This window comes from Panthera uncia, chromosome B4, assembly GCF_023721935.1.
Source record: "Panthera uncia isolate 11264 chromosome B4, Puncia_PCG_1.0, whole genome shotgun sequence".
Taxonomy (NCBI): Eukaryota; Metazoa; Chordata; class Mammalia; order Carnivora; family Felidae; genus Panthera; species Panthera uncia.
Genome location: NC_064809.1, coordinates 42,797,972 through 42,819,772, shown reverse-complemented (window position 1 = coordinate 42,819,772; position 21,801 = coordinate 42,797,972). Strand labels below are relative to the sequence as shown.

At 37.9% G+C, this 21,801-nt stretch overlaps 1 protein-coding gene across 2 annotated transcripts; it reads right to left on the bottom strand.

Annotated features, from left to right (window-relative positions):
- Positions 1-2,201: 2,201 nt before the first annotated feature.
- Positions 2,202-17,377, bottom strand: LOC125918831 (killer cell lectin-like receptor subfamily F member 2). 2 transcript variants are annotated; one of them, XM_049625072.1, is made up of 6 exons: positions 17,241-17,377; positions 13,891-13,989; positions 9,786-9,833; positions 5,353-5,501; positions 4,966-5,085; positions 2,202-2,403 (listed from the first exon to the last, which is right to left on the bottom strand). In XM_049625072.1, the coding sequence occupies exons 1-5, from the start codon at positions 17,302-17,304 to the stop codon at positions 5,002-5,004; spliced, it is 444 nt and encodes a 147-aa protein (XP_049481029.1). In that variant the 5' UTR covers positions 17,305-17,377; the 3' UTR covers positions 2,202-2,403; positions 4,966-5,001. The 2 variants fall into 2 exon arrangements, with proteins under 2 accessions (XP_049481029.1, XP_049481030.1); XM_049625073.1 differs by lacking the exon at positions 4,966-5,085.
- Between the last annotated feature and the right edge of the window lie 4,424 nt (positions 17,378-21,801).

Below are 21,801 nucleotides of genomic sequence, written 5' to 3'. Positions count from 1 at the left end.
ATAAATTAAAAGGAGGGGCGCCTGGGTGGCTCAGCTGGTTAAGAGTCCGACTCCTGGTTTCAGCTCAGGTCATGATCTCACGGTTCCTGGATTTAAGCCCCGTATCAGGCTCTGTGTTGACAGTGCATAGTCAGCTTGGTATATCCTCTGTCTCCCTCTCCCTCTCTCCCCCTCCCTGCTCTCCCTCTCTTTCTCGCAAAAATAAATAAATAAACATTTAAAGGGAGATTTAAATGTGAGTCTACTAGTCAATGTTGACCCCAGTACCATATGGGAATACAAATGATTTGGCAAATATCAGCATGTTTTCAAGTATGTTGTCACCAAGAAAAGTGGGAAATAATGAATTTTGGGATGCCATTGTGTATTGATGTATTAAATTCTGGCTCAGTCTAAGTTCCAGTTTTACTTGATTCATAATACAGGTTTTATTTTTAGTGTTGGTTCTTGGTTACAAATTAATTTTGTAAATTGCTTAGCAAATTAGCGTAAGCCATCTCCTTGTTTTTATTTTGATTCACAGTTATTAGGGTATAAATTCTCCATGGCTTATAATTTACTATAGGCATCTTGGAGGAGTTAAGTAACTAAATACCTCACTTACCTGGTGGACACAAACTGTTGCATTTATTTATTTATTTTTTAATTTTTTTTTTTAACGTTTATTTATTTTTCAGACAGAGAGAGACACAGCATGAACGGGGGAGGGGCAGAGAGAGAGGGAAACACAGAATCGGAAGCAGGCTCCAGGCTCTGAGCCGTCAGCCCAGAGCCCGACACGGGGCTCGAACCCGCGGACCCGCGGACCGCAAGATCGTGACCTGAGCCGAAGTCGGACGCTTAACCGACTAAGCCACCCAGGCGCCCCTGTTGCATTTATTCTGAAATACAAATGTGGCTCTGTGCTGACAGCTCAGAGCCTGGAGCCTGCTTCAGATTCTGTGTCTCCCTCTCTCTCTCCCTCTGCCCCTCCCTGCTTGTGCTTTATCTCACTCTCAAAAATAAACATTATTATTTTTTTTAATTTAAAAATAAATAGGGGTGCCTGGGTGGCTCAGTGAGTTAAGTGGCCGACTTCGGCTCAGGTCATGATCTCACGGTCTGTGAGTTCGAGCCCCGCGTCGGGCTCTGTGCTGACAGCTCAGAGCCTGGAGCCCGTTTCAGATTCTGTGTCTCCCTCTCTCTGACCCTCCCCCGTTCATGCTCTGTCTCTCTCTGTCTCAAAAATGAATAAACGTTAATAAATAAATAAATAAATAAATAGATAAATAAATAAATAATGAGAGGAAAATAAGAAACTTCAGTTTGCACAGAATTTCAGTTAGAAAAGAAATGGAATGGGATCATTCATAGCATAATAATTTTAATATAAATTTAATTAAAGGAAAATAAATTGTGGAATCACGTTGAAAACAAGATCGTGTATTACCTCAAATAGACATCTCATGCTTGCAGCATCTGAGTACTTTATCACCAGTTGAAAGTTTGATTTCTTTTTGATAAAAATTGAAAAACAACCTTGGGGAAAAGGCCCACCATGAAGAAAAAAACGGTATATCTGTCTGCTTAGGCTATTTCTTCACCAAATGCTCAGGATTTCAAACCCAATAGGACACAGACAACGAATATGGCAGGATTACAAGTTGAAATTTAATTATCTTTTTAGACATTGAAACAATAGGAAAGAGTGTTTTCTTGTTTAAAAATAAGTTATATTTCATTATTTTGAAGTATTATTTCTATATGGAGTATTTGAAAATTTTATGTTTGTACTGTGAAAAAAGAGACAACAGGCCCAAAATGGAGTCATTCATGCTAAGCACCTGTCATGAAACCAAAACTTAATACCTAATCTGACTGCAGTTTTGATCTCCCCAAGAATACAATCTTAACTGGTCAGTCAAGAATGTTCTGGTCAACCCTAATAAGGCAATCCACCTGATGGCCCATTTTCATGCCCTAAAGAAAGGTGACCTTGCCCCAAATAATCTTTTTATTGTTTCTGATTTCCTTCTGTCACCCCATCTGCCTTTAAAAAACCTTTCCTTCTCTGTAGCTCATTGGAGCTCTTTTTTTACTTGCTTGGTGGGATGCTACCCAGTTCACGAATCATTGAATAATGCCAATTATATCTTTAAATTTCCTCAGTCGAATTTTGTTTTTTAATAGTATAGAAAGGAAACAAATTTGCATTCCGCTAAAAAAAAAAAAAAAAAGATAGGCACTATTATCCATATGCATTTGCTTCAAATCTTTGTTTAAATGCACAGATTTGTTTTTGTTGTTCAGACAGCGTCTCTTTGGCAAATGCCACTAAAGTTGGAGTTACAGTCTTCAGAATACACCTGATTTCTTGTTGTGACAGCACAGCTTGTGTGATCCGTTGGTCCAATCATGAGAAAACTAGGAGATAAAGCATAGACATTAGAGCATTTCTCTTAAAATAACGGTCCCATTTCTTTTTTTTTTCTTTTTTTAAAATTTTTTATTTTTAAAATTTTTTTAACGTTTATTTTTGAGACAGAGAGAGATAGAACATGAACAGGGAAGGGTCAGAGAGAGAGGGAGACACAGAATCTGTCAACACAGAGCCCGACGCGGGGCTCGAACCCACGAACTGCGAGATCATGACCTGGGCTGAAGTCGGACACTTAGCCGGCTGAGCCACCCAGGCGCCCCTGTGGTCCCATTTCTTAACGTTTCCTCCAGCCCAACTTGTATAGGCAGCCGAGATGGAATGTTCCAGAGGTTTTAGAATGGACCCTTCTTTTGTGGTCAATGGTTGCATTTGGGCACTCTTGATTTGCATACCCTCCACACCCTCTCTTTTGGGATGTCTCTCTTACCAGAGGAACATTACCATAGAACCTCAAGCCCAAAGATTACAAGCATCCCTGTCTCTTCCTACCCCCTCACCTTTTCAAATTGCATGTACCAGCAAATTCTGGTATTCTACATCGAGATTGGTCCTTATACCCATTCACTCCCAGCCTAGGCTGCGATTGCCTCTCCCTTGTCTCTGGTCGCAGCCTTCCGACTGAACTTCAGTTTCAGTTTTGCTTCCCATCTATTCCTTCTCCACACAGCAAAATAATTTTGTATAAAAGGTAATTAGACGTTAAAATGTAAGTTTTGGGTAATGACTGCAAGGTGATAGATATCTTATACCAATGGGAGTTACAAAACAGTAACCCGCGGGGGAAATGGCTTTTAAGTTAAAGTAAAACCTGTTTAGATGACTTAAATTCTTCCTTACCTTCAATAGTATGATGAAGAACATATGTGAAGAGAATATTTTTGGAGAAAACTATTTCCTTACCTATACTTTCTAGTTGCGATCACAACTTTGAGATTAGGACCTGAGCCGAAATCAAGTCAGTTTCGACTTGCTTCACCAGTGTCCAACCGAGCCACCCAGGCACCTCTAAATGAAAGCTTTATATAATGCTCCAATAATATGTTGGTTTCCAAAAAAAAAAAAAAAGTCTAGGTATTCCTTACCAATTTTTGTCTTAAGATCGCTAGCAAAGCAGGGCCCAAGAATAAATAGTGCTTCATACTTGAGTTTTATGTTCAGGAAAGATGATACTCTGTGGAGAATGGAAGTATCTAGGAGTACATAAATAGCCAGACCAAAATGGACTATCGATCCATGGCCTTTGCTTCAAACTTGCCACAAGCCGGGTGCTCTAGTGATGTGTAAAGAAAACAGGGGCGCACAAGAGAAAGCGTAAATATGTGTGAGAGTTTTAAAGCACCCTTACATGCATTACCTTATATTGGTCACACAAGAACATTGTGAGGGAAGCTTTGCTATTCTTTTCATACAGATGAAGAAATTGACGTCAACCAATTGGGAGAACACGCAGGGAGCAAGCTTTCAAATTCACACTTTCTCACTTCTGAGACATTTGTGTACATTCTGGATGCTTTTATTTATAGGGGCATTTGATCTGCGCATTCACTATATACAATAAAAATTATTTTAAATGAGATTTAACTTGGCTTAAAAATTATAAAGTCGTTATTATCTCCTGACCATGAAAATTTCCAGACGCCATCGTGAGCACTTGCTAGCCCTGTTTCTCATTAGTGCATGTTAAAAGAAAAAAAAGGGGAAGCAAAAAGAAAGAGAAAAAGGCCTGAAAAAGAGAGATAGGAAAGGAAAAGGGGAGGGGGGAAGAAGAGAGGAAAGGAGGAAGAAATATAAAAAGACTGGAAAGTATGGAAGCTTATTAAAAATACTTTGGGGCACCCGGGTGGCTCAGTTTGTTGAGCACCTGACTTTGGCTCAGGTCAAGATCTCACAGCCCATGGGTTCAAGTCCTGCATCAGGCTCTGTGCTAACAGCTCCGTGCCTGAAACCTGCTTGGGATTCTGTGTCTCCCTCTCTCTGCTCCTTACCTGCTTGTGCTCTGTGTCTCTCTCTTTCTCTCAAAAATAAATAAACATTTTAAAAAATTTAAAAAAAAAACACCTTTGTAGGGGCGCCTGGGTGGCTCAGTCTATTGAGCCTCCAACTATTAATATCGGCTCAGATCATGATCTCAGGGTTCGTGGGATCGAGCCCGGGTCAGGCTCTGCACTGAGCTCAGAGCCTGCTTGGGATTATTTCTCTCCCCCTCTCTCTGCCCCTCCCCCCTCGAAATAAATAAGTAAACATTTTTTTAAAATACTTTGAAAAATACTATCCTATAGGGGAGTCTGTGTGGCTCAGTTGGTTGAGTGTTTGACTCTTGATTTTGGTTCAGGTCATGATCCCACGTTCATTGGATGGAGTCCCATGTTGGGGTCCTTGCTGAGTGGAGCCTGCTTAAAATTCTTTCCCTTTTTCCTTCCCAACCGCCCCCCACCCCCACCCCACGCTCCCGCATGCTCTCTCAAAAACAAAAACAAAAACATAAAAAAACCTGTCTATAAATAAGGCAACATGACTGCCACCATTCTTTCCCCCCAAATAATTACTTACTTGTTTTCTTCCACAAAAAGGTGCTTATTTATTCACATCCATTGTTTTCCTGGGGATGCAATATATAGTCTAATCCAAGCAGGATTTCCAGGTTTTAAACTCTTCTGTATGAACTCCTATCAAGGACATGGTGTATTCATTTATAAATTTATTCAAAAAAATTCCAATGCCCTCTATAGACTAAGGCACTGTGCCAGGCACTGATGGAATGGTAAATAATCATTTATTTCATAAATGATAGGGTTTTTTTTAAAAATAAACAATAGTAATTATATCATGGCTACCGAACGTTCAAAAGCAATGATTCTAAACCACCCACACTTCTTATAACTGCACCTAGAAAGTCTTCCTTGGGTACTTAGATCCTGTTTTTGATTCCTCACCAGCTCTTTCAAACTTTGGATCACCGGTAAATGTGCCTGTAGGTATGCACAATCATGTTGACTCTCATTCCAAGTTTTGGAAGGCATTGAAAACCTGTAGCATTTCCCTTGGTTCAGCAGCCAGTCTTTTAGGCACCCATGATTATTTCCTGAAGGAAAATGTAGAGAAAAAATCAGACTCCACCCTGAATAAAGTGTGAATAGTATCCTGTATGATTCAAAGGCAGCTCCATTAACAGAACGAGAATGAGATTGATTCATTAATATGTCTATTTCTGGAATGGGGGCAGGTTACTGGGTGAGGAGTTGGGGAGAAAGAAGCATGCGAATTCTGACCCCCACAATTAGAGGACACCAATATGTAACATTTTGCTTATTCATAACTAACAGAAGTGAGAGCCTGTTGTTTAAATCTCCCTACTGTCTGGTCTATTTCCTTTTTTCTTGAGGTCGTCTTCACAGCCTGGATTTCATTTCTATGAGATTACTTACCATTGACATTACTTACATGATTGCATTGGATAGTTTGATCCTCTGTTCAATTGCATTTCCACCTCAAAAGTAAAGCCTTTAACCAGTCATAATTTCTGCTTCCTATGGCCTAGTCATTTGTGAACGTCTCCTTCCTTGTCTTTTACCTGCCTGGAAGGTTGTTGAAGTGACTGTCTTTGACTTTCCTATCATCTAACCCTTCTTAAAAATTTTCTTAATATTTATTTTCGAGAGATGGATAGAGACAGAGCACCAGTGGGGGAGGGGCCAGAGAGGGAGACAAAGAATCAGAAGCAGGCTCCAGGCTCTGAACTGTCAGCACAGAACCTGACACAGGGCTCAAACTCACAGACATCGAGATCATGACTTGAGCTGAAGTTGGCCACTTAACCAACTGAGTCACCCTCGTATAACCCTTTTGATTTAATGGCTGATTTAATTGTTGATTGGTGATGACTGAATTAAATGCCCATATGTTAAAGCATGTCATATTTTTCATTGCTAATATTTTAGTCAGTGATAGATAAGCCTAAATCTTTGTAAAAAAATTATTGTAGGAATTGAATGTATATTGTCCAGCTAAAATGGAAAATAAAAGTAACATCAAGAAATACTACTTAAAGAAAACTATCCAGGAATAGTTTTCTATATATAAAACTTTGCATATATTCTTAACTCATTAATACATTCTGTACCAGGGCAAGTATTGCCAATCCTGAATAATTACAGTTTTGCCAGAATATTTGAAGACTCAGGATAACTGGAGTCTCACTCAGTTCTACCAGTACATAGTTGTGTGTTAAAAAAGTATAAAATGACCTCAAGTATCCTTTCCAATTTATGATTTGAAAGGGGCTATCTATTCATTATTATTATTGAGAAAGAGGCATTAGGACTAAGTAATTGCATTACGTGGCAATTGACAAAGTGGTCAATAAAGTACAGCTGTAGAACTACAAAGACACTCTAAAAATGCTCCAAATGATCAGTGTCAATGTTGAAATATCAAAAAAAAAAAATAATGCAAAATGTGGATATTAATTGTCGAAAAGAGTTCTTACAGTTAATTCAGATTCAAGTGCCATCTTTTAAAACAAGAAGAGGGGCACCTGGGTGGCTCAGTCAGTTAAGCGTCCGACTTCGGCTCAGGTCATGATCTCACGATCCGTGAGCTTGAGCCCCGCGTCGGGCTCTGTGCTGACAGCTCAGAGCCTACAGCCTGTTTCAGATTCTGTGTCTCCCTCTCTCTCTGACCCTCCCCCGTTCATGCTCTGTCTCTCTCTGTCTCAAAAATAAACATTTAAAAATGATAATAATAAAAAAAATAAAACAAGAAGAAATATCCTAGGGATCAAGATGGAGTAAAACATTTAGTGAGCAACACTTTGTATCAATTCCTGTATCAGAAGCTTTACATAATAATAACAGCAGACACATAGAGTCACTATAGTGGACCAGGCAGGTTTCTAAGCACCTAACATACTTAGTTTTTAAAACTACTTGATAAGACAGAGGAACATGTTAAATGGACACGAACATATGAATAAATACCATGACCATATGAACAGAAAAATCCAGAATATGAGAAATGATACATAACCACAATCCGGTTTTTTTTCTAACAAATAAATGACAAAGAAACTATAAAAGGGAGGTAAAGAGGACCTACAGATTAAGTGGCTGAAGAGACATTTTAATCAAATGCCAATTATGGTCTTTGTTCTGAGTCTGATTCTAACTAATCACATGAAAGAAAAAAAGACATTTAATTTTTTTAAAAAAATTTTTTAATGTTTATTTATTTTTGAGACAGAGAAAGACAGAGCATGAACGGGGGAGGGGCAGAGAGAGAGGGAGACACAGAATCGGAAGCAGGCTCCAGGCTCTGAGCCGTCAGCCCAGAGCCTGACGCGGGGCTCGAACTCACGGACTGCGAGATTGTGACTTGAGGTGAAGTCGGACGCTCAACCGACTGAGCCACCCAGGCGCCCCGACATTTAATTTTTTAAATGCTTATTTATTTTTTCCGAGTGAGAGAGCATGAGTGGGGAGGGACAGAGAGAAAGGGAAACAGAATCTGAAGCAGACTCCACACTGTCAGCGCAGAGCCTGATGTGAGACTTGGTCTCATGAACCACGAGACCATGACCTGAGCCGAAATCAAGAGTCTGATGCTTAACCAACTGAGCCACCCAGGCCCCCCAAGGAGAAAAAAAAAAAAAAAAGACAATTTAATGATGATTGGATCGTAGATGATCTTAAGAAGATATCGATGATTTTGTCTTCGGAATTAATGGCAGACAGAAGTCAAACGTTCTTAGGGAAATTTTAAAATCTCCCCAAATTCCTAGCGTACCTGCTGTATGAAATTCGCTTTCTTTGGGTGTGAGTCAACTCTCTGAATATGATCAGATATCACTCCCATGATTAAGTTATATCGTAGGATAAGATGAAAGAGTCTTGAAGACTAGAGAAGGATCCCCAATCAGTTGATTTTGAGTAAATGAAGAGATTATCCCATGTGGGCCTGGTTTTTTTGGTGTGTGTGTGTGTGTGTGTGTGTGTGTGTGTGTGTGTTTATTTTTTTTAGAGAGAGGGAGAGGCCATCTCAAGTAGGCTCAGCAACAGAGCCCAACGTGGGGCTTGATCTCACAACGCTGAGATCATGACCGGAGTGGAAATCCAGAGTTGAGTTCTCAACCAGCTGGGCCACCCAGGCACCCCCCACCCTACATGGACCTGATTTCACCAGGTACCAGAGCTCAAGAAGGGGACTGGGCCTTTTCTAAAGAGAAAGGTAATTTCGATTTTCTTCGAAGCATTAGGCTTTCACATCTTGAGGGCAGGTGCAACAGTGACATGATGCACGGAAACGCAGGGGCCCTTTTGGAGACTAGAGCGGCCCTGGGTGACAGGCAGCGAGACAGCCGTGATCTCAGTCCTACAATTCCAAGTAACTGAACTGTCGCAACAACCACGTGAGTCCACAAGAGGAACCTCAGCTCCGGAAAGGTGTGTGATCTCATCAGCACCTAAACTGTATCCCATGAGACTCAGAACAGTAGACTGAGTGGAGCCGTGCCCAGGCTCCCCTGGAAAGTGTGAGGTCATTAGTAGCTATTGCCTTAGACTGTTAAGCATGTGTTAATTTGTTACGCATCCAGAGAAAACTAGCACAGGCTGTGTGGCGATACCGCGTTTGCGTTTTGCAAAAGGAGCTGGGAACGGTAAAAATCACGTACTGATATATTTAAGCATTAAGCGGCATGATATCTGACAATCGCTTTTAACGGAATCTGGTCTGGAGAAGTGATGACAGGAGGAGACGTAAATAATATTGATTATGTGCCAGTAAATGTTGATGCTGTTTGAAAGGGAATTATGGAGCTTTATTATAACAAGTCTCTACTTCCACTTTTATTTTCCATCATAAACGAATCTAAGAATATGATAACAGAAAATCGTATGCAATAGCTTTTGTCATCTAATGTGCGGAACAGGCTGGCAAGCTGGAGCCCCAGGGAAGAGACAATATTGCTGTTTGTGTCCAAAAGCAGACTGGAGGTCAAATTCCCTCTTCCTTTGGGGAACCTTCGTATTTTTTCCTCTTAGGGCCTTCAGTGGATTGGATAAGGCCCACGCACATTGTGGATGGTAATCTGCTTTGCCCAAACTCTACTGATTTATATGCTAATCTCATCTAAAAAGTAATTTCACTTAACACCTACGCTAGTTTTTGATCAAACATCCGGGTACCAGTATGTGGCCGAGATGACACTCAACCATCACATTGGGTTTAACCGACGCTACATATTCTATGGTGTAAGTATTATATCCCCACTTGAAAGTTGAGAAGACTCATGGTTAATTTGCCTGAATTCACGTGACCAGTTGGAATCTCTTCATTCAAGCATAGAGCAGACAAAAAAAGAGAGCATTACCTGCTAGACGGCTGATATTTACTTTCTGGGAGAAATCCTTTTTTTCCTCTGTACTCAGTGCAAAGAAAAAAAATACAATGAGAAACATGCGAAAATGAATAGCCATCTAGGTATGTGAGAATAAAAACAGTAGCACAAAACGAAGACACGCAAATAAAAATTCACCCTCTCTTCTAATCTGCCTCCGTTCCTGTCTTTGCCCGCTTTTAACCATATCTTTAGATGCCAATCACAATTCTAAATATTGTATGCATTCTTAAACCTCGTATCTATTACTCTTTTGTAAATTATTTTCTTCTTATCAATGAATTTTTTAATTAATGCTATTTCTTCTCCGTCCGGACCACCCTCCCCCCTCCCCATCTCCCTTTTACTGTATCAAGTCCCTTCAGTATCTTGTAGCATCATTTGTAGATTGTTTTTGTATAGACTGAAATCATTGCTTTCCAGGAACGTAGAACACCTGATAACCTGAAATGGCTTTTTACCACATTCTTGGGCTGGCTTCAGTCTATCTAAAACCAGCATGCACACACACACACACACACACACACACACACCCTCTTTATTCGTTTAAAAATATGCATGGAAAAATTATATTGCTTGATTACTCTTTTTTTTAAGTTAGGTTAAAATCAATTTAGCTCATAACTTTGAAGGCATTGCTACAACAGTGTCCTTTTATGTACATTTAAAACTCCTGGTGCCAATATGTTTCTCTTTGTTTAGGGAGAAAAGCGATTCTTTATGTAAAACTTTAGGGTCATGTCTTTGCCCATGGTGCCCTAAAATATGCTGAGGATCTATCTATCTATATCTATCTATCTATCTATCTATCTATCATCTACCTATTTCTATCTATCCATGCATCTTTCATCTTCTATCTATCATCTATCTATCTATCTCTCTGTCTATCATCTATCATCTACCTATTTCTATCTATCTATCTATCCATCTTTCATCTTCTATCTATCTATCATCTATCCATATCTATCTATCTATCTATCTATCTATCTATCTATCATCTATCTATATCTATCTATCTATCTATCTATCTATCTATTTCTATTTATCCATCCATCTTTCATCTTCCATCTATCTATCATCTATCTATCATCTATCTCTACCCATCCATCTATCATCTATCTATCTATATCTATTTGCATATCCTATTCTGAATTTGGTAGGCTTGCATAAGCTGGAAACTCATAGTTTGGGGTTTGTTTTTGCTCCTCTGAAATTTTTTTAAATGTATTCTTTTATTATTTCACATCTACTTTCCCCCCTGTTCTCTTCTTCTGGGAATTTGTTAGAGAGACATTATCTTTTCTAGATGGACAATATTTTGTGTTTTTGTCTCGGATTACTTACAGGTGTTTATATTTATCGATTTTTCTTCTGGATGCTTTTCTGTACCCTCCGGGGTATTTTGTTCGCTATCATGAATTTTTAGATAGAAAGAAGACAGGAAACAGCCAAGCTATGTGGAAATCAACACACTGTGCCCCTCTCCCCTTCCGGTACAAAAATAAGGGGACACATGCTTATTGCACCAACCACCACTCTCGAAGTGACGAGCCTAAATTGTTCTGGTGATGTATCTCATTGTTTCTTTTTTAAAAAACTTTATTTATTTTGAGAGAGAGAAAGAAAGAGAGAGAGAGAGAGAGAGAGAGAGAGAGAGCATGCCAGCAGGAAGGGCAGAGAGGGAGGGGGAGAGAGTCCTAAGCAGGCTCCACGGTGCCAGCACAGAACCCGATGTGGGGCTCAAACTCACGAACAGTGAGATCATGACCTGAGCTAAAATCGAGAGTCGGAGGCTTAACTGACTGAGCCACCTAGGCGCCCCTGTATCTCATTGTTTTACAAGGATTTGTTTTTTGTTTTTGTTTTTATTTTGGCATGATATAGTAGCAAATGCTACCGTGTGAGTGGAGTAAGAGGTTGTCAAGACAACAGTCTGAACGAGCATTCCCTAGAAAGTCTTCTACCTACTTATTTCCCTTTAGACTTCTCTTTACACTCTGTACTGTCCTTTCTGAAAAGAGTGCTGCCTGGGTTTTGCCGTAAGAAATAATTTCATCTACACTGAGCTGTGTGCTGTGCCTTCTCTACACTGATTCTCTCCGTTGATTAATCCAATAGCATTATCCTGTCTGCTTCTCATTTCCTTTCCAATTTCTACCCTTTCCATTCTTTGTGCCTTTTTTAATTTATTCTATTTTGATGTCTTTTACTGTTCTAATCCAGAATCTCGGGAGAGGGCAGATGTATGTATGTATGGTCAATACTTTGTTTTGAACTGGAGGCCACGGAAACTATTTTTAAACTGGTCACATTGGAAGCACAAGGGACGCCTGGGTGGCTCAACTGGTTGAGCGTCCACCTTTGGCTCAGGTTATGATCTCACGGTCCGTGAGTGCGAGTCCCACATCGGGCTCTGGTGCTGACAGCTCAGAGCCTGGAGCCTGCTTCAGAATCTGTGTCTCCCTCTCTCTGCCCCTTCCCCACTCATTCTTGTGCTCTCTCTCTCTCTCTCTCTGTCTCTCAAAAATAAATAAGCATTTAAAACAATTTTTGTAAAGTGTAAGCACAAATTTAATATCACTAAATATCACTAAAACAATATTACTAGAAAAATATATTGTCCCTACTAATATTTCATCAATGAGTCAAATTCTATTCATCTCTTCTCAATAGCATCGTTTTCTAAAGCAATGATTATTGCACCAATTATATTATCATTTATCTTCTACAGAAAAGATAACTGAGTTACAAGAGGTCAGTGGTAGCCTATATATACCATATTTAGTGTCTAACAAAAGACCATTTGCTCCTGAATTTTAAGGACTTAAAAAAACTGATAATTATTACAGTATGTACAATTTCTTAGAATTGCTGGTTAAAAGACAATAATACTTACGGACTTATAATTACAGACAATAATACTTATGGACGTATGAAAACCAATATTAATAACCTAATATTGACTCTCAAATAGGCGGAGAATCTCATTTTATTAGTTTGATTTCAATATAAATTTGAACACATTTGAAAGATATGATTGGTTGGCAACTTCGCGGCCAAAATGTTGTGCAAAGTACAGAAAAACTAAATTAATTAGAATATTCATTTGGTCTTAGAAATAGCTGATATTTTCCCCCTGCTCTATCAGGAAAAAAAAAAAAAACTAATTTAATCGCGTGATACAAAAATAGACTATTTTTCGTCTCCCTCAGGGAAGTCGCCTTGGGGCTCACCCATGTTTAGCCCTCTCCTCTCAAAAACCACAAGTTTATGTTTCCATGTCAGCATTACACATAAAACAGAGCCCCTTTTAGCCCTACATTTTTAAGAACGTTTCAAAGAAAAACAGAAAATTGTCGAAATCCATGTATCAGTCTAGTTGCTTCAAAAAGAACAACTATAGATTATGCACATTAAATATCACTTCAGGAAAAAGAAAAAAAAACAGTACAGAGGTACATCTAAAATGGTTTTCAAACAGGTTCTTCGTCTTGTTCAACCATCACATTAATCACATTAGTACATTCAACCATTATCTCTGAAAATAATACCAATGAGCATTTTATAAAAATACATCACTAATTTTTTTATAAAATAAGTTAACTTTTTAGTAACTGCTCTTCATAAGAAAAGATGCCGAATAAATGTTAATTTTATATTTAACTTTCTTAATTTTTTAATTTGAAATAATTTCGAATATGACATATATGGCTGGTCAGTTTAATTTACCAATTTGGGGCTACAATGTGGTGTTGATCTTGATAGTAAGAAGAATTAAAAATCGGGGCACTTGGGTGGCTCAGTCAGTTAAGCGTCCCACTCTTGGCTTTGGCTCTGGTCATGATCTCAGGGTTCTTGAGACTGAGCCCCATGGCAGGAGTGCAGGGAGCCTGCTTGGGATTCTCTCTCTCCCTTTGCCCCTCCCTGGCTTGCACACGTGCGCTCTCTCTCTCCCCCCCTCTCTCTCTCTCTCTCTCAAAATAAATAAATAAACTTAAAAAATAAAAAAAAATAGAAGAATTAAAAATCAACATTTATGTTCTCAAAGTGTAAAAGTTAATGAAAACTCCATACTCACCCCAAAAGTTCAGGCAAATCAGTGTGATCATGATAATAAGGATCCCAGTGCAGCCACATACTAGCATAAGACAATAATACCGTGGATACAGGGAACATTCTGAAATATTGAGTTTTTTTGGTGAATTTTAGAGTTCATTTGATTATTCACTTTATAAATATTTTCCTGTTTATTTTGATTACAAAAATAATCTATGTTCATTTCAGATATGGCACTAAAATTATGATTAATTGAAAATTTGAAATTAAAAAATATTTATAGTCCAGACACAAACAGATGTTACCGTTATTTAATGTGTTGGATTGTATTGTCATTGTCTTGCTTTGTTAATTATTTGGCAATGTTTTTGATGACTTAAGAATGATTTATTAAATTGTATATATTATGTATTAATATCATACACAATTTATAGGTGGAGTGTTATATATATATTTATATTGCCTATATATAATATTATATATTATATAATATCAATATATTACATATAGAATAATTAATTCTATATAAAATAATTCTAGATATAATATATATAATGTTATAATGTTATAAATGGAATTGTTTTTATTAATTTTATTGTTGGACTTTTTATTGTCAAGTGTATATATGTTATATGTATTATTTAATTTTTATCACAACATGATTTTTGTCTATTTCTGCCCTATTTTATTTTTTAATTTTTTTAAGTTTCTTTTTATGTAGTATTTATTTTAATGATGCACTGTTAGAAATAAGAGAAGGAAAAAAAAAAAACATGTACTGAAGTTCTATTATGAACCAATCACGGCACTGGTGATATTCATGCTATTTCACTCTTACATATGCTATGTAGTATTTTCCTGGCTTGACTTTTCAGACAAGAATCGGTGTCAGCCTAAAGCATCGTAGATCTTTAATTTACAGGTACTTGTATAGAAATTATGCCATAGTACTCCGCTGGATCAGAGTTGGGAGGAGTGGTCTCTTTACACAGGAGATAACAGGGAGCATCCAAAGACATTAAACAGGGATATTTGTTATTATTGTCCTTCAGTATTATCTATTGTCTTCCACGTCTGAGCACTTTTGAGTAAGTTAGATATATACACTCTTTCCACAAACGAAATCCTTTTACATGCAGATATCATTGGAACAGTATCTCAAACTGGCCATTCTAGCCCATTTGGCATCCGGATGGCCAAAGAGAAAGTCGAATACTCTGATATTCAGATAATTATTCCCAGTTTCATCAGCTTATAAATAAACAAGCACTTAGTTCCATAACCTTGGTTGTACATTTCACAAATAATCTGTCCTCTAAGTCGTAATGAAAAGTGCTATTTCTCAAATCTGGGTAATACGTGTATGTTTTACTTTCATTTTTATAGACTTAGTGCATCTGATTATATGTACTATACACACAGAATGTCCTGTATGCAGTAAAACTTCCGAAATTTATGAAACAATTGTCGGTATTACAGAATAAATCCAGAATACGTTTCTTTTTTTTCCCTTAGCCTATGGGTATTTATTCTACTTAAGCAAAAGTGAAAAGACCTCTACTGAGCTGAAAGTACTCAAAATACATTTCTGCAATTTTATAAGAGACACCAGTCCTAGGCATACAGATTTGCAGTTAACTGGTTCCATATTTGCTAGAAAGGGAAATTTTAAACTCATTCCCAAATATTATAGCTATAAATTAAAACATGATTTTTTTTTATATATAAGCCAAAATATAGATGTTGTATAAAGCCAGGTGAACAGAGAGCTGAGTGCATAGCATGGATTGCCCTGGCCCATTCTGGAATCACTCAACCGGGTGCCATTGGCCTATGTGGGGTAATACTAAGAAATCACTCTGAAACCTGTTTTTGCTCCTGCAAGAGCACTATTGTGTTATTTGTATCTGCTTTATGATGGGAAACTTTTCTTTTTGTTTTTAGTACCAAGATTAATCATATGTCTTAAGTATAGGTGTAACTCTGATGCAAGCTGAATAATTAGCAAGGTTTTTCTTATCAAAACAAAGAAGCTTAGAAACAAACTTACGACAAGCATAAACATGCTTATATGACATAGTTTTTACTTGATTGCAGGTCTCATTTATGTTTCCAGCCCTATCCTTCTTTCACTCATAATTTAAATGTATGTTTATTTCATATTTTATGTACTTATACTCAGATTTCATATATTTTTACTCATTTTATTCCAAGAATTATTTATTCCATTGAATTAGAAATTCAAAAAAACCTAGTAGTTTGGTTTAACACCTACATAAGCAATCACAAGATAGATCTGCTTTATTATAAGTGAAAATTATGGATTTAAGAAGACAAAAGATTTTCCTCAAGGTGGTCCACTTAGTCTTTGGGCTTTGGGGTCCAATTTAGTCAATTTGACTCCAATGGTCCTATTTTTCACTACATCAAAGTCAGTTACTGGTGAAGAAGGAAGTATTTGCATCAAAATTGAAACTACGAGAAAGACCCTAAGCCTTCAGATGATGAGAAAAGTATCATGTTTTTGAAAACAAACAAAAAAAAAACCACTTAAATTTGCGAGATGGAAACTGGAATAGTACATAAAGATCTTCAAAAGAAGTCCACATGGCAGAGCTGTGGTTGTGACCAGTAATTCCAAATCCCTGGCCCATGTCATCCCTGCTTGGATCATGGCTATTTCAACACAATCATTATACAAATTCATTTTAGACAGACTGCACTTAGATGTCAATATGTTATTTCTTAAACTTACCTAGAGAACCTGAGACAGATCTGAAAACAAGGATGTGCAAAAGCAAACCTTGACCCAAATATAGCAGCCCTAAGTAGTGAGGGTTAGTTTTATTTTGCCCTTCTCTCATTTCCAATGGACTATCATCCTGCCAATCTTATGGATCTTTTGTGAAGATTAAAAAATACAATACATATACATAAAAATGCTTTTTATGCTGTAGAACACTATAGAACTATCCCCATCATTAGCACTGGATATTTACCTTGCCAATATATCATGTATCTTCATATAGATACCATACCCAAATAGCTTCCAAATACCTTATATTTTGTAAGACATATAATTTCTGTAAAAATAGTATTTTTGACCTTTTACCTGAAAGTTATACTTTCCTTTTCTTATGCTATAACATTGGGGGAATTATACATTATTCTATTCGCATTTAGGCCCCATGGTTACAAAAACACTGCCTTTTTATTTTTCAGGCTTTCATGAGTCTAAATAACCTTAGACAGTTTTTAAGTCCAAGAACATAGTTAATTTTAACTCTTTAAAATATTCAAAAATAAGAATCTTCCTAAGAGAATAATTCAATTTTAAGCTGCAGTCTGAATGGGGGGAGACAATCTTCCTACCTTTAGAGCTGGATTTGAAACGATTCTTGGAATCCAGGACCATATAGCCATCTTCATTCTCCATCTCCTAAAATATTTTCATGTGATAATACTCAGAAAATAATATAAAGAAAAGGGAGAATAGCCTTAGCCTTAGCTATTTCTCCTAGACGCAACTGAAAGGAAGTCCAAAAATACTCAAACTTTACTCAGGCATGGCTGTTGAAAACCACACAGGATGTGTTGGTAAAATACAAATGGATAGCCACGTTAATTTCTGGCTAAAGTTCTGTGTCCTCCAGGTAAACGTGGCTATTTTATTTCATTTTTTTTTCAACAGATATTTATCCTACATTTACCATGTACCAGTCACTTGTCTGCAAAGTAGTAGGAACATAACAGTGAACAAGACAGATATGCTTCCTACCCTCATGTCCTTTATATTCTAGTAAAAGAAAAAAAAATGAAATAAACCAAGTACATACCAAATAAACAAAAGAACAGTGTCTAGCTAGTTAAGAATAAAAAAATTTAAATAAAAAAATTTTTTAAATGGTCATTTTGCTATTTGGAAGCGTATAAAATGTTAATAGAAGCAAGTAGCTTGCGTGAGGCAAAACAGGAAAATAATAGATCAATCAGCCTCAGATTGTTGGGAATTACTATGAATACAATAACGTCAGAAATGATTTCCAGAAAAATTCCTCGCAAACAGATTTTTCCTTCAGTAAGTGTGGTAGTCAATTTTATGTGTCTGTGTGCCTGGGCTACGGGGCGGCCAAGTATTTGGTCGAACATTCTGAGTGTTTTTGTGAAGGTGGTTTTGGATGAGACCCGCACTTAGAGCAGCAGACTCTGAGGAAAGCAGATCGCCTTCTATGAGGAAGGTGGAACTCATCCAATCATTTGAAGGCCTGACTAGAACTAAAGACTGGCCTCCTCTGAGCAAGATATTCTCCAGCAGTCCATTGTGTGTTCCTGCTTCATCTGCAACATTGGCTTTTCCTAGGTTCTACAGCAGATGACCATAGCAGTTTATATTTTGGAATCCTCCAGTCTTGTCGAAGATCATCTGATCTGCCGATTTACCCCTCCTGCTCTTCCCTATACGAGCCTGACATGTGGTTGCTCTTGTTTCAGGGGCCTTATTATAAAGAAAATTTCATCCTCCTTCAGCATCAGCCCACACTAACCTTCTGGCACCAGTTTAAAGAAAATCAACTCATTTAAATCATCTATGACTTCCCAGATGCTAATTACACTACATATATCTCGTATATTATCTTTTTTTTTTTTTAATTTGAGAAAGAGAGAGAGACAGAGATTGAGCATGGGAGCAAGGAGAGAGGGGCAGAGAGAGAGAGAGAGAGAGAGAGAGAGAGAATCTTAAGCAGTCTCCATGCTCAGTGTTGAGCCCAAGGCAGGGCTCTATCCCACGACCCTAGGATCATGACCTGAGCTGAAATCAGGAGTTGGACTCTCAACGGACTGAGCCACGCAGGCGCCCCTCAGCCCTTATCTTATCAGAAACTCAGAATTATGAAACTTTTGAAAGAGAAAATCCCTTCTGTTTGAAACAGTATTCTCAATTTTGTGATACTACATTCTTCTGGTATTTTTTTTATCTTCTCTGACAGCTTCTTTTTTGAGGCAGATTTATCTTTCTTTCATTGACAATATACTGTTAAATTCTCCACCATCCTAAATAATTTCCTCTCCTCATTCCACTTCCTCCTCAAGAAATTCTTATTCATAACCATGGCCTAAATTAGTACCCATTTTTCAGCTTACCACTGAAACTTCCTTTGTGCTACATATAATACATCCAACTGATTTCTTAGTCTCGATGGCTCAAAACAAGTATTTCTAAAATTGAATGATGATTCGCTCCCCCAAACTGGTACTCATTCAGGGTTTCCTATCTAACCAGCTGTGAAAAAAGTTGTTACTCCATCCTTCAGCCCTAATTCAAGTAAGCACCAAGTCCCGCAGATTTTGCTCCTGAAATATTTCTCTAATCTATTTACTTCTCTCCATCTCAATAGCCTTATCATAGTACAAGGTACCCTCATCCCAGGCCTCCAATATTTCAATGACCTCCATATGAGTCTTCAGGCATTCAGTGTCGTCCCCTCGGGGACCCAGCATCTGTTTTCCTTTCTTCAGCCAGCCAAATCTTTAATAAACTTATTCAGCTCCCTATCATCTCTTATTAGCTCTTTCAGTGAATACAAATTGCTTGGCGTGAACTATAAGCACTGTAGTGTTCAGCAGTGTTTTCATTTCAAGACCCTGCTTTCTTCCCCCAACCCCACATAAGGACATCATCTATACTATTCATGGATTCACCTTCTCTCCAAGAGTAGCTGCCCTTGACCAGATCCAGGCACAGCCATTTCAAGATATTTAACACTAAACACATTAATTATTGTGTCCATCATTTTCAGATTTTTCTCTATCAGACTTTGCGTTACATTCGTGAAAGTCTGGAAAATGCAGACAAAACTTAGCCTTTATTCACTGCTATATTTTTACAGTTCTGTTACGTTGCAACCTAGTTTCGCTTTCACTAGCAATTTTTCCAACTCTTTTTCTCCTATGAAAATTCCACCTATTTGGCATGATGTTTAGCTACTATTCTTCCCAAATATTATAAAATTAGAAGTGTTTCCCTTTGGTCCCAAATATCTGCCTTTTCTTACTGTCTTATTTTCCTTTTCCCTCCAAAATAAGTAATTTTTGACAGTGCTATTCCTAGCAACAAATCAAAAGTTGTCACTTATAAAAGTTATGGAACTATCCCTTGCGAAATCAGATATCTGTGCTTTGATGACTCATTTAAGGGATGGTGAAACCCAAGAATAAGGCCTTTATATATTACAACGATTTCATCGACTCTATTTTGCACGCAAATCAACTGTTGTTCAGACAACTTAAGTAATTTTACATACACCCACACACAAATTCTACATTACAGAACTAAGATCTAGATCTAAGCCTTCTTTGTTCCCATCACCACCTCTCTGAGTCGGAGCAGACGTTAGCTATCTCAGGACTGTGTCATGCATGGCATCAGCTTTGTCTTCCAATGGCCATTTGATGGAGTCTGAGATTATCCAGATCCTTCGTGCTCATTTTCCGTGAACACACCCACAATAAGAGAAAAATTAGCTTAAAATTTGCAAAATTGCATCTGCAGAAACTTTGGCTAGTGAGTTATAGAATAAACAGATCTTATTTCTAAGATAAGATCTAAGATCTAAGTTTCTCAATACCTATAATTATAAGTTTTGTGTGTCATCTTCACTGGGACATGGGACGCCCAGATATTTGGTTAAATTTTTTTTCTGGGTGTGTCTGTGAGGGTATTTTTGCAACGAGTTGGCATTTGAATTGGTAGAACGTGTAAAGCAGATTGCCCTCCCCCAATACGGATGAGCCTGATCAAATCTGTTCAAGGATTAAATAGTTTAAAAAGGCTGAGGAAGTTAGGAATTTTCTCTCTCCATATCCAGTTTGTCTTTGCACTGTGATATCAGTCTTCTCCTCCCCTTGAGCTAGAACTTACATCAACAGCTCTCCTGGTTCCTGGGCCTTCAGATCGGGACTGGAGATACACCGTCATCCTCCGTAGAGGTCTTCAACTCACCAATTGCAGATTGTAGGGCTTTTCACATTTTATAATTGCATGAGCCAATGGAGTTTCTGGGATTGGTTCTTTTACATGATTAGAATGAGACACTAATGACTCTATTTTCAGTAGTAAAGAGAGTAGAGTACTGATAATCCATGGCAATAGAGATATGCAAAATATCTCCATGGATACTCCTAATCAACTATTTATAAGAAACCAGGAGCTAGGTGTTTGCATATATGATACTTTCATTGATGATATGATACAGATATTCTTGGAAAACTAACAAATATAATGAGATTGGCTGGCTGCTACTAATGTTGTTACTCAATGTGATGAAAGGAAAGGATGAGCTCAGGGATTCAGATTCCCAGCTCAAGCTCCACATGAATGACCTGAAAGCTTCTATGTGTGTCTTAAAAAACATCCTTGGCTTCTGGAGCTGCAGAGCTGAAATTACTGAAAACCAAATACAAAATCTATTGGGTGGGACTGGATGAGGGACAACACAAGTTGACCACCCAGCCTTGCAGAGTGTCTACTGCTAAAGTGAGGGCATTGACTGGGAGAGAATGAGATCTTGTTAGTTGAAATGGGAACATATGAGAAGACCTTGGTAAATCTGGTAACCTATTTGGTCTGTGCTGAAGATAGATCTTGGAGAATGACAATGGTTCACATCGAGCCTCTAAATTCTGATGAGTTTCCTTACCAGTTAAAAAAGTTTCCCTACCCCCACTGGAGTGGCCTCTGCAATACCAATGGAAGTGGTTTCTCTACCCACAATGGTATCAGCCTTGCCACTAACGAAGGTGTAGGCTTTTCCACATCTGTCTGAGGGGATTAAACTTGCATTGCTTGAGGAAGTGGTAATAGCCTTTTATGAGGAAGTTGGCATGCGAGACAATATTGGTTCTCTTCAAAACCCACTACCACCATGTTTTTTGC

Excerpts from the sequence above, each read along its gene's own strand:
- LOC125918831 (XM_049625072.1), bottom strand. The coding sequence starts at position 17,304 with ATGGAGAATGAAGATGGCTATATGGTCCTGGATTCCAAGAATCGTTTC. Across the intron at positions 9,834-13,890 it reads GATTTGCCTGAACTTTTGGG|AGGAAAAAAAGGATTTCTCC; the intron begins GTGAGTATGGAG and ends CACTGAGTACAG. Across the intron at positions 5,086-5,352 it reads TCCAAAGTTTGAAAGAGCTG|GAGTTCATACAGAAGAGTTT; the intron begins GTGAGGAATCAA and ends TGTCCTTGATAG.